At 48.5% G+C, this 12,133-nt stretch overlaps 1 protein-coding gene across 3 annotated transcripts; it reads left to right on the top strand.

Annotated features, from left to right (window-relative positions):
• The first annotated feature begins 6,912 nt into the window (after nt 1–6,912).
• On the top strand, nt 6,913–10,379 carry TAF9B (TATA-box binding protein associated factor 9b). Of its 3 annotated transcripts, XM_080624885.1 has the most exons (7): nt 6,913–7,035; nt 7,123–7,204; nt 7,732–7,868; nt 7,960–8,094; nt 8,857–8,938; nt 9,515–9,628; nt 9,853–10,379. In XM_080624885.1, the coding sequence occupies exons 1-7, from the start codon at nt 6,985–6,987 to the stop codon at nt 10,017–10,019; spliced, it is 768 nt and encodes a 255-aa protein (XP_080481011.1). In that variant the 5' UTR covers nt 6,913–6,984; the 3' UTR covers nt 10,020–10,379. The 3 variants fall into 3 exon arrangements, with proteins under 3 accessions (XP_080481011.1, XP_080481012.1, XP_080481013.1); XM_080624886.1 differs by lacking the exons at nt 6,913–7,035; nt 7,123–7,204 and adding an exon at nt 7,211–7,405; XM_080624887.1 differs by lacking the exons at nt 6,913–7,035; nt 7,123–7,204 and adding an exon at nt 7,226–7,371.
• Nucleotides 10,380–12,133: the final 1,754 nt, after the last annotated feature.

Genomic DNA, 12,133 nt, shown 5'->3' with positions numbered 1-12,133 from the left:
AAACTGCCTTACTGCACATACCAGTGTGTGCACACTCTCTTCCTCTCTCCCAGTTCAAAGCGGGGCCTCTGGCCAGTGAGAGAGAGGTGCCATTGGTAGAACCAGTCCTTTTCCAGTACCACCAGAGCAGCGGCAGTCGATCCGCAGTGTTTAATCGGGTATTGTCGTAGTTTGGTATACATGAAATACAGCAGCACAAATGCTTAAGCTTAGAGCAGTTCTGTATTGCAGATCATTACTAGAGCATACCACATTTAATATACCGTAGAAGGAAAGCAGAATATTGACTTAGTGATATTACTACTTTACAGTTATTTTAATATTTCGGATTCTGTAATAATCATTTCAAGTGTTCACGTAGAGGGTGCCGGCATTTTTAAGGGTTTTAATCCAACTGCTAGACAAAAGGTTAGCAGGACGTGATGTACGTTTCAGGTGCAGCATTGCAGAAGAGGCCCCTTTTGTATCGTACATTTCGGAACGAAATGCTTTCTGCTGTTGGTGAAGCAGCTCTTGGCCCAATCCACATTTCACTCTCAGTGCCTGAGAGAAGAGTAATTTCCTGTGCTTCTGATTAAATCTCTACAGTGGTTTCAGAAAAGCACAGGTGTTGTCTTTAAGGAGAAAGAGTGCATTTATGATAAATGTAACACTATTTGGCTCAAACTGAGCAAATGTTTTTGTACTATTATTAACCTGAAAATAAAAAGTTCAAACTGCTTTTGGATGCCCTTCTAACTTAACCTGGATGATCAAATTGTACCTGAAAGAACTCTTTTTAGATAACGTTTCTACGATGTTTTAAAGGACTTGCTATCCCAGGGGTAGCAGCTTCACATTCCATGGTTTTCTAGATGGGAATGTTCAGCCTGCCGTGAGCTTTTTGGAAACTCGTCCTGGTTGTCTGGGGGATATGTATTTTGTGGACACTGTGCACTACAAATGACTGTTGTTAAATCTGCTCACGAATACCTACAGCTGCCGTCTTGATGTTGGGTGTTCGGAAAGCTGGAACTCAACAGATTTCGAGTGGGGTTCAAAATGGGTCTTCCCAGCAGCATTTGGAGTGTGCCATGGAAAGGTAGATTTAGTGTCTTTTGCAAAGATGTGGCTACACTTTATATCCATCAGAGCGATGCACTTGTACGTGGAGTGTTGGATGTGATAGTGCTACAGGCGAAGTATTTCCAGTAATTAATCAGTTTAAGGGTCTTTCTCCTACAGCAGTTGAGGAATAATGTTGCGTTGTAGTTTGAGGCATTGTGTTGTATTTCGGATGTGGAAAACCTAAATTATGACATAGTATCGCTTAATACTCTTAAAAGTAGATTTATGGTGCAATCTGAAATTAATCTTTTCAAAATGTACTCTTCATTTTGTACTCTATTTATTTTGATTAAAAGTCCTGGAAAATGTATGTTTGAATGTATTGTTCTACTTGTAGCAGAACTTTAAGTTAATCATTTATTATATCATAGAAATCTCTCCCTCCAGTGTTGGAAAGAGTTTTATACAGATATTAGGCTTTAGTTTGCAGAAGAGTTTACAATCTGTCTTTATTTCTCTTCATAATCTACTTTTAGCAAATAAGACGGCCTTCAGCAAATCTCTGTTGCCAAAGGGTTATTTCTTTAACTCTTAGAACGAAGTTTGTAGAGGTTTATTTGGCAATAATAGTTCTGATCATTTTAAAAGGTAAATTAGGATTGCAGAGTAAATACTAACACACAAGTCATGACCGTGAAAAGGTGAAACAAAGTCCTTTTGTTATTGCCACAAAACACTCGTGTTTCTTGCGGGAAAGCCAAGCGCAGCACAGCTTTCCCATCAGCCGTTCCCATTCCAGAGCAACAAACCCTCGTGGCGTTCATGTATTAGGTATCTTCAGTCTTCTTGTATTGTAATTTTGAGGTATCTCAAACTTATGTTAAAGCTGCCATGCATTGTATTACTAAATTGTAACTATCAAATAGATAATATATTTAATACAGCCAATAAATAATACAAATGTATTCAAATTTGACTACAGGGTGGTTGTGTGGTTTTGTGGGTTTTAATCTTGCTCAAGAGCAGTCATTTGTGTAGTACCTCATTTAAGGTAAAGAAACACATTCAGCATTGTTACTAAGGGTCTTAAACCCTTAGTGGAAAAGTTACTTGTGGGAGTTTTAGCACAGCACCATCCTCATCCTTTCCAAGATCTCTCTCAGCCCTGCAACCACGCAGTGCCAGTTCTTGAATCCCTTCATGTGAGGCTGGGAGGGCACAGGGGCAGCCCAGGAGCTGGTGAGCTGTTCTCACTTGGGTTGTGAGAACTCAAGTCACTGCTGCACATTGACATGAAAGAGCTGAGTTCTGTACCTTCAAGAGAAACCTTTTCCCTCCCGGTCAGCAGCATCAAGTTCACTTGTGGTGCAGGATTTTGCTCATTGCTTTCCTGTATTTGTATGACATGATGTTGCGATGTGTGGGGTTGATGGAAGCCCTGATGTAGAAGCGCAGGATGAGGCTGAAGTACTGCGAGGTCACTCAGGGTGACTTCACTCTGGCTGAAGAGGATTTAGCCAATGTGGAACCTGGGCCAACCCAGCACAAAGGCCAAGACTGCAAAAGCTGAAGAGGAAAAGAGCACACTCCAAGTCATCCCTATGTTCTCCCTATTCAAACTATCTGAACATTGAGACAGGAGCTTGTAAAGTTTAACCCAGTAAGGATGAGACCTCCTGCCTTGCCCGGTGGCTTTTGTGCTAATTCCAAGCAACAAGGACAAAATTAATTGGTTTCAATTAAAAGAGGGCTCTCTCCACTCCTGTGGTCCAGCAGAGAGAATGGAATCAAATCCAGCCCGCACTTCAGTTAATGGCTGCTGCCCACTTGGCCTGAGAATCTGAGTCAGCCCTGACATCCCACAATGGGTGTTGGAGGGGGAGGACCCCTTTATGCGGTGCAGGGGAGGAAAAGGGGAGCCAGCTGGCCCAGAAGCACTGAGGAAGAGCATGGGAAAACAGAGCATGCAGGAGCAGACAGTAGATAGTGGTGGTATGTTCTACTGCCAGCATCTCCAAGTGCGGGTGCTGCTGCCTCCCTGCCGAGATGGATTGAGCAAGCACAGGCAGGTCACTAAGCTTGAGGAATTTTGCAGGGGAAATTGCTTTAAGCTCTTTGCTTGTCACAAACAGGGAAGTACCTGCTCTGGTTGGAAGTCACAGGATTTTCCAGTTTCTTTAAATTGGAAGCTTAAGGGTCAGAAATGGGGGGACACAATGAAGAATGTGATTTCCAAACACCAAAAAGCCACACTGATCTGCTGCCCCACCATGCAGTACGATCCCCGGCCTGAATACTGTGTAGCCAGGGACCCAAATTAGGTGTAAATCCATTAATTTCAAATCCTTGTATCCCTGCGTGTTTTGTATCTCCATCACACCAGGCCAAGGGAAATCAGTGTCTGACAGCACCATGCTGGGTGCATGTTCACTGTTTTCCTCATCTCCTGCAAGTGCCTGAAAATGACTATTGTTGTCAAGCTCCCAGATTCCCAAGAAAAACTGGATGATGGAAATTACAGGCACCAGAATGCAGAATATTAGATATTAAGGAATATTAGATTCACACATCCAGTATTTGCCAGTCAATCTTTTAAAAACTGTATTGACCATTATAAGCCAGTATTTACTATGCTGGTATTTATCCTCAGAGCCACTGTGTTTGAAAAAGGGCCATTTTCAACATTCCCTTTCAAGTCCTGTGAATCCCACCAAGCACATAGAGCCAGGTCTGGCAGCGGGGCTCCGGATCAATAGCAGGGGAGCTGCAAGGAGAGGCAGTGCCCTGATGGGAGCTAGATGGGAACAGCTCCTCGGACCCACTCGGAGGTTTGCCAGATCCTTCCAGCACCGCTGAGTACCATGAGCGGAAATCTTTAGGCTGATAAGAGTGTCCTCAAGCACTGAGGAGGTGGCCATCGTGCCTGGCAGAAACGGATGCTTTCGCCTGCAGGATAGCTTTCCTGTCACCAGTGCCCCAGTGCTGCTGTGCTGGGAGGAATCCAGCTGGGGCCACTTGCAGCCGTTTCCATGCTTCTCGTGTGAAGCCATCTGCCTTCCACCCTGCACCTACACACCACTAATGATGCTGCACTGAACACGCACCCCCACGCCGGTTTTCTCCTTACCCTGCAGGAAGCGCCTGCAGTCACCAAGTAGGGTAGAAGAGTTCTTTGATACCAGGCATTTAATTAGCCCATTTGGGCCAGGTGCATCATTTTCCATTGTTCTGTGTTTACCTGAGGTCTTCCCCACTTGAGCTGCTCCTTGGCATATGCTGCCGAGTGAGGAATTTCTCCTGGCAGCGCTTTAACGACGTTACTAAGATAGGAGGGGAGAGCCTTTATTTGAACATCAGTCTTCGAAATGAGCCAGTCTGACAGCGCAGATTTACTTTCCACTTCAGAACGGAGCAGAGATGATGAGCTGGAAAGCGCCGGATGGGGGAGGCGAGAGAAGGAGGGCCAGTGAGAGGGAAAAACAAGGGGAGGTGCTGGGGAGCCGGAGGTTACCTGTGCGCAGCGGGGAGAGCAGGGACACTGGGCTGCGTGCACCGCTCGGCTCAACAGCAGGATGGATCCAGCCACAGTCCTTGGAAATTCCTCCATAACTCAGGAGCTGTGGTGCTGGCAGAAGCGAGCGGGGTACCCGGTGCAAAATAAACCTCCTCAGAGCACTGCTCTATGCAGATTTCCTGCCTGAAGAGCTATTCAAAAGCCAGCATTTTATAGGGCCAAACAGAGCGGGATTTGGGCTTGAAAGGTCAGTGCTGAGCGCAGTCACTGCATTGTGTCGACAGATCCCCCCGTTCAAATGTTTAGGGAGGTTTCTGCTGCCATTCCCAAGAGGCAGAAGAGCCGGCTGTGGGGTTTTGCAAGAGCTTTAGGCACCTGAACACCTAAATAAGGAGAAGCAGTCTGTGTGCAGAGGCTTTACTCCGCTGCACCTTGAACACCTCAACAAAACCTATTTCAGAGGAAATTCCCACCGCTTGACTCTGCCTTGGTGATTTACTTGACGCACCCTGAGCAGAGCTGAGCCCCAGCCGGCGCACGCTCTCCCGGGTGAACAGCGGGCGGCTGTTGTCCCTCTTCCGTCGAGCACATCGCTGCCAGCGGGGAGTCAATTGAACGGCCCCGGTAGATGGAGAAGGCAGCGCTCGGCCTGGCCACGCCGTGACCTAGTTTCCTGTTTTCCACCACTGCAAGGAGCCCCAGTGCCTGAGCAAAGACGAAGGGTGACGGCTCCGCAGCAGCCAGCGCACGGCGCCTGCAGCGCGCTGAGCGCAGGCAGCCACAGCACAGCCCTGCCCCAGAGGGCTGCCGGCGGGGAGGGAGTTTTCACGGCCGGGCAGACGCGCTCCGGCTCAGCTGTGCCAAGGGCAGCGGTGGCCTTAGGGACAAACATCCCCCGGTGGAAGCGGGTTCCCTGCCTCTCCGTGCCGCTGGTCTCCGGGCGGAAACGCTGCGAGGAGCGGCAGGTCTCGGTCGCGCTGCGCAGTGTGGAAGTCGCCTCTGAGCAGCAGGGCTGGTGGGGAGCAGGGGCACAGCACAGGCAGGAGATCTGGGGGGGGTGAAGCACAAGGGTCCCTGCCTGCTTTGGGGGCAAACCCAGAGCCCTCCAGCAGAACAAAGTGGGGTTTACTGCATCGGGAACAGGCGGCGGTGAGGGCGGGCGCTGACGGTGCCGAGTTACACCCTGCTCACAGCCCAGGGGGGAAGAGCTTCCCCCCCCCCGCTTCCCTCAAACAAGGGGGAGAAAAGTGGGGTTTGTTTGTTGCCTAAGGTCAGTGTCTGGCATTCGTGCTCACAGGATGTTTTTGTGTAACACGCTCTGACTCATGCAAGTCAAATGACTTGGACTGCGGCGCCGCGGCGCTTCCCGAGCCAAGCAGCCCCGGCAGAGCCATTCTGGCCGCCGCCGGCACCTCCAGCGCTGGCACGAGCTGAGCACCGGGTTTCCAGCTCCTCCCGCTGCCGCTGCAGCCACAGGGCCCCCGTCCGGCTCCCCCCCCCACCATCACCGGCTGCCCCACGGTGTGGGGCTCCAGCCGCCATCTCAGCGCGTACGCATCCGGATGTGGATGTCGCATCTGCATCAAGGGCGGGGGGGTGAGCGCACGGCTCCCATGTGTTCAACATCCTGCCTCGTACAGCTGGGAAGCGGAGGGAGTCTCGCTGCGGCTGGAATGCGTTGCGGTGCACTGGAGGCAGGAATCAGAGGGCTCAGCAGTTAGCGGCTGTTTATTCCTTCTTGCTTTCAAAGGAGGTTGGCTTTCGCTGCTCCGTTGTGTCTGGACCTTGCTTCGTTTGGACCGTCAGGGTAATGTCAGCACCACTGCAGCTTCTACGCTGCTAGCCCCGATTTGACAAAATGACAACAAAACTTGTTCGTTGTTGTTTTTTTTTACCTCAGAGAGAGAAATTTATTATGAGACTTGCATGGGACGTATATGGGGATCCTTTACTGCCATAAGCACAAGCCTAGAGAAGCGTGCTTTTCTTTAACCCTGGGAATGGTGACCATTTAAGAAGTGGCCATCCGAGTTGTGCAGTAACATCTCCTCCTGCTCCATCGCTGGACAAACGGGTGGCATTAGGCTGCTCTGCAGCAAGAGGGACGGGGACAGGCCCCCGAGCCCATCAGACTTGGTCTGTCCGTGCCCGTGTGCATCGCTTCCACTCAATACATGCTTTTATTCATGGATTTCTAAGGACACGAAACCGCTCCTCCCGGCCCCGGCCGCGGCCAGGCCCCGTCGCCATGGTAACCCCGCCCCGCCATGGTAACCCCGCCCCGCCATGGTAACCCCGCCCCGCCATGGTAACCCCGCCTCGCCATGGCAACCCCGCCCCGCCGCCCTCTCGGCCCCCGTAGCCGCTCTCGCAGCGCCCCGGTCACGCGACCGGAAGCGGTCTGCGCCGGGCTAACGGAAGAGATGGAGCCGGCGAAGATGGCGTCCCCCAAGAGCGCGCCCAAAGACGCGCAGGTACCGCGGGCGCGACGGGGCCGGGGCGAGGTGAGGCGGGGCGGGTTGGGTCAGTGCCGGGCTGAGCGGTGCCTCCCCGCCCTGCAGGTGATGGCGCAGATCCTGAAGGACATGGGCATCACGGAGTACGAGCCGCGCGTCATCAACCAGATGCTGGAGTTCGCCTACAGTAAGGGGCGGCGGCGGCGGGGGCTCGGCCGGGGCCTGGCACGAACCGCGGCGCCGTCCTGGGAGGGGAAGTGCTTGGGATCGGCGGGTGGAGGAGGAGGGGAGTGCTGCCCTCAGCCGTGTTTCCTGGGGGTGTGCCTTGCCGGAGGAATCACACGGTCATGGAAGGTTGGAATGGATCTGGTCATCTGGTCCAACCTTTGTAGGCAAAGCCGAAATACCCTTTTACAGTATTTATATATACTACAAATATATATATATTTATAGGCAAAACCTTATTAATCCAAAACCTTTATATGACTTAGACTGAATGTCCCCGCACCTTGTCCAGCCAAATCTTAACACTTCCCTGGGGAGTTTATTCCCTCTAGGAGGAGGCTGTGGGAAACCATGTGGAAAGCCTTGGAGAATTCCAGGTTCAGTGGTGTTGTCAGGAAGTGCTGTTTTTCGTGACAGCTGAGTGGGATTGGGAGGGGGAAGTTTTCTTTCTTTTAACCCGGCCGTAAGGAGAGGTGCTGTTTTCCAAAGGGTATGTTACAACTATACTGGAAGATGCAAAAATCTACTCAAGCCACGCAAAGAAATCCAGTGTCGATGCGGATGACGTGAGGTTGGCGATCCAGTGTCGAACAGACCAGTCCTTCACATCTCCACCTCCACGAGACGTAAGTAAAGCTGCATCGATGACAACAGAACATCGATGGCAACAGAACATGATCAAGGGCTCCAGGTGGGAATGTGACCGTGTCTCTGCAGTTCTTGTTAGATATTGCAAGGCAGAAAAATCAGACACCGCTGCCGCTGATAAAGCCTTATTCTGGACCCAGGCTCCCACCTGACAGATACTGCTTGACCGCTCCCAACTACCGGCTGAAGTCCTTACAGAAGAAGGTGAGGTCTGTGCGTGGGGAAGGATTCACAGTGTCAGGAACGTTGTTGGAATTAGAGCTTTCAGCATCGCTGAGGGATAGGTGTGGGCAAACTCCAACCTGTGCACGTCAGAAGTGTGTTTCACATGAGGGCAGCGGTCTTTAGCTCTAGGAATTTGCAGGTGCTGGTTAGTTTCAAAGGCAAAGTGTGTTATCAAATGGGCCTGTGAATTTTTTAGCGTTAAAGCAAAATTGTCAAGTTGTGTATCAGATCGTAAAAGGCAAATGTAAGGCTTTAGTATAGGTATTAAAGGGTATTTTGTACTTACACCTCAGCTGTTTCGGTTTTAGAGGGAAAAGATTTACATGGCTGGCTGCAAAACACTGACGGTCTCGTTGTGTAGGATTTCATATTTATTTCCCCCAGTTTAAAGAAAGAGTTTTAAAAGTGGACCTTAAGGCTCCAGGTGTTGACATGGGACATGCCTGGGCGTAGAATGGAGTAATAATTGTTGGTTCAAATGCTCTAACTACTTTCTTCTGGTAGAAACAAACCTGACTGAGCCATGTGCTGATCCTGTGGTGTTAAATCGCACCCAGGAGCTCTCCTGCTCACACCAGTGACGTTTGCACCAAGCAGGGCTTGAGAACCTCTGTGTTGGCCTACAGTTTGTGTGTTGTTGCTGGGCACTCTGGGGTTTTGTAGGAACATTCATTTCTTCTTTCCTCCTTGAGAGCTGTTGATTTCTAATAGGATGCTGAACTGAATGTTCTCTCTCAACAGGTCTCTTCCTCTGCAGGCAGAATAACAGTCCCTCGCCTGAGTGTTGGTGCGGTGAGCAGCAGGCCCAGCACTCCTACTTTAGGTAAGAAACACCTCAGTTGGGGTTTCCCAGGTTGATTTCATGAAGGCAAAAAATCATCAGAAACAATTTAAAGGAAGTCTCAACCATTGGGGGAATGTTGGGGCCACCTGAGCTTTGTATTGCTTGACAGCACCAGGAAAACACAATTGATTTCAAAAAGATTACCATCTTCTTTGATGTGTGTTTGCATTGCTGCCATTCTGCACTTTTATTCATGTCTTAGTGGTAACTTTGATATGGGAGGAGATTATTCAAGGAGCTTACTGAAGTTTGAGGGTTTTCTCCTCACTGTAAGCACGACACAAATAGCACTCAAGAAAATGCATTTTTAGAAGGCTCACAAAACTTATGGCTGAGCACGTGCACTTACCTACGGGTGTGTGTTTGTAGCCTAAAATTTTCTAAGACTTGAGTAAATGCACAGTTCTGCCTGAAAACCTAACTCCTGTTGACCCAGTATTGGCATGTTCCAATGCTTTGGAAGTAACAGGTTCTGCTTTGAAGGCAAACTCACACGTGCAAGTATGTATCTTTTCTTTTTAAATTGATCTCTTGACCACGTTGTTTGAACTGCAGGTACGCCTTCAGCACAAGCAGTGTCTGTCTCAACCAAAGTGGGCACTCCGGTGTCGCTGACGGGGCAGAGGTTCACCGTGCAGATCCCCTCTTCCCAGGCTGCAGTCAAGTCAGGTAAGACACAAGCAGAGACCAGCAGTGCTTTTTGGTCTTCTTTTTGAGCATTCTTCTTCATGAGCATTCTTCTTGCTAGCGTTTTCCCATCTTCTCTACTTTTGCAGCCCTGAGTGTTCTTGTAACACTGCTTTATCAGCTTGCAAGTTCTGTTCCAGTGTGGGGAAATCCACTGTCGCCTTTTTGAAGCTTTTAGTTGAATGGCTTCATTTCTGTTTTCACAGCCACACCAACTACTCCGACAGTTCAGAATGTTCTAATTAATCCTTCATTGATTGGACCAAAGAACATTCTTATTACTACAAATATGGTGTCATCACAGAATGCGTCTAATGAATCGAACCCCTTGAAAAGGAAGCATGAAGATGATGATGACTACGATAACTTATGAGGAGACTGCCCGGTCCCCGTTCCTGTCATTGATTCACATTGAGTCTAATGAGGCTTTTTTGCCAAGAGTTCTTTGTAAGCAGAGTGAGAGTGTGTAAATACTCAATGTGCATTGGGTGTAGAGTGAGAGAGATCTTTGCCTGTGGAAAACGGAAAAGCGACTCATTGTTTCCTGTGGCCCATGGTGTCTTGTGGAGCTCAGCAACGATGATGAGCACCGGTCCCTGTCACACAGGAGAACAGTCTTTGTGCCTCTTCTGTCGCCTTATTTCTGAAGGACGTGTCCATGTCCCTGAACCCAGGGAGCCCCGTGCTGTAGTACTGTCGTGTGCCAAGTAAAATTAGCTTTTAGAAAACTCTGGATGGTGTCACGTAGATATTCCTTCTAAATAACATCAAAACCAGCCCTGGGAGAGGTGGGACAGAGCTGGAACAGCGTTACCTGCCTATGGGTTTTTTTTCCCTGAATACAGTTGCTGCTTCTAGGTCGTGTTAGTCACATGCACTGTTCTCCATGTGCCGTTCAGTGAGTGCAAAGATTATGTCTTAACAGTAGAAACGCAGACAAAAGGAAGAGGAGGGGTTGCTGGGAGACAATTCCTTAGGCTGAGCCCCTGGTACTTGTTAATCCACGGTTTCTGTTCACCTCAGCATCTCCACCAGTACCCACAGCTCTGAGTTAAAGGAAAGCACAGCAAAGAGTTGTTCTTGATTTATCTCCAAAGAAAGAGCTTCGTTAAGCTGGTGCGTGTGTGTGTGTGTGTGTGTGTGTGTGTGTGTGAACTGTGGCACTGGGGGACCTGGTGGAGCAGGGTGGGGGGGCTGAGCTTGTCTCTGAAGGGCTGACACGAAGCCCCAGGTACCTGCAGGTGCTTTTGTTGTGGACCAGCAGCTGGAGGCTGCTGTACTGCCAGGCTGGATGATGGGGTTTTATATATTAATAAATAAAGCAGTGTATGTGTTTAGTGCTGTCTTTTGGCAAAGGCTTTAGCTGGTGCTGCCTTCCCTGATGCTTCTTTTCTTGTGCTGAGGTCATGCCTTTGGCTGGAAGAGCTCTTGTCCAGGTTCTGGCTCAGCCACTGCTTCCTGCAAAGGCCCTTGAAGGTAACAAGCGATTGAAGACGCTGGCTTTTGAAGTGATACACACACGAGTGCTCCCTCTTCCTGACACTTTTTGGGTGAATGGTATCACTTGATGTGCTGCGGGCTGGCTCCAGCTGCAAGCGTGCTGCATCTGTGCTCACTTTGTTAATTCCAGTGGGTTTTATCTGAAGAAAGGATGAATAAAAGTCACTTTTCACAAGGGGAGAGGAGGAGAGGAGTGCGCAGGCAGTGTGTGAGGGGAAGGGCAGTGGCAGGGGTAAAGAAAAAAGGAGTTTTGGCAGCACAGGAGGAAGGAAATGTGGGTGCTGGGGCGGGGGGGGATGCAGGCACACAGAGACGTGCTCAGAGATGCACTGACACAGACACATGCGTGCACAGACACCCATGGTATAATTGTATTACACGCTCTAAGGCTCTCCCTGGCAGCTATTCATTCATACAGACAGTGTAGAGAGACTGTTGTGGGTACAGAGACACACTCAACAGTAGTTTCTGGTGCAGACAAACACACAGTCAGCCCCACCTTGATGTACACTACAGATTTATGGATACACTTGTATTATATATATTATTATTATATATATATTATTATTATATATATAATATATATATTATATATAATATATATAATATATAATATATATTATTATATATTATTATTAATATATATATTAATATATATATTATTATTACATTTATACACTTAACATTTTCTATATTCTATGTATTTATACCGTCCCAGACACCTTTTTTATATATCTATATGACATATACAGCATATGACATGGCATATAATAGGTAATATGTGTTTTTTTATAATTATACACATCCATGCTCTCACAGGCGCTATGCTTACATAGATACTAGCAAATGGATATACGTATAAATAGAACTATGTAATAACCTCTCTCACACCCCCACCCCTGCTTTTGAAAATAATATATTTAGGCATACAGATGTATATTATGTTTATTTTACACACCTGCCCTATATACACAGGGATTTGTACTC

The sequence above is a fragment of the Psittacula echo genome (assembly GCF_963264785.1).
Source record: "Psittacula echo genome assembly, chromosome: 8".
Classification (NCBI taxonomy): domain Eukaryota; kingdom Metazoa; phylum Chordata; class Aves; order Psittaciformes; family Psittacidae; genus Psittacula; species Psittacula echo.
Note: the sequence above shows the minus strand (reverse complement) of the source record. Positions and strands in the feature narration are given on the sequence as shown.

Bases quoted from the DNA above. Each gene is read 5' to 3' on its own strand.
- TAF9B (XM_080624885.1), top strand. From the start codon at position 6,985: ATGGAGCCGGCGAAGATGGCGTCCCCCAAGAGCGCGCCCAAAGACGCG. The intron at 7,036-7,122 runs GTACCGCGGGCG...CCCGCCCTGCAG, and splicing joins GCGCGCCCAAAGACGCGCAG to GTGATGGCGCAGATCCTGAA. The intron at 7,205-7,731 runs GTAAGGGGCGGC...TGTTTTCCAAAG, and splicing joins GATGCTGGAGTTCGCCTACA to GGTATGTTACAACTATACTG.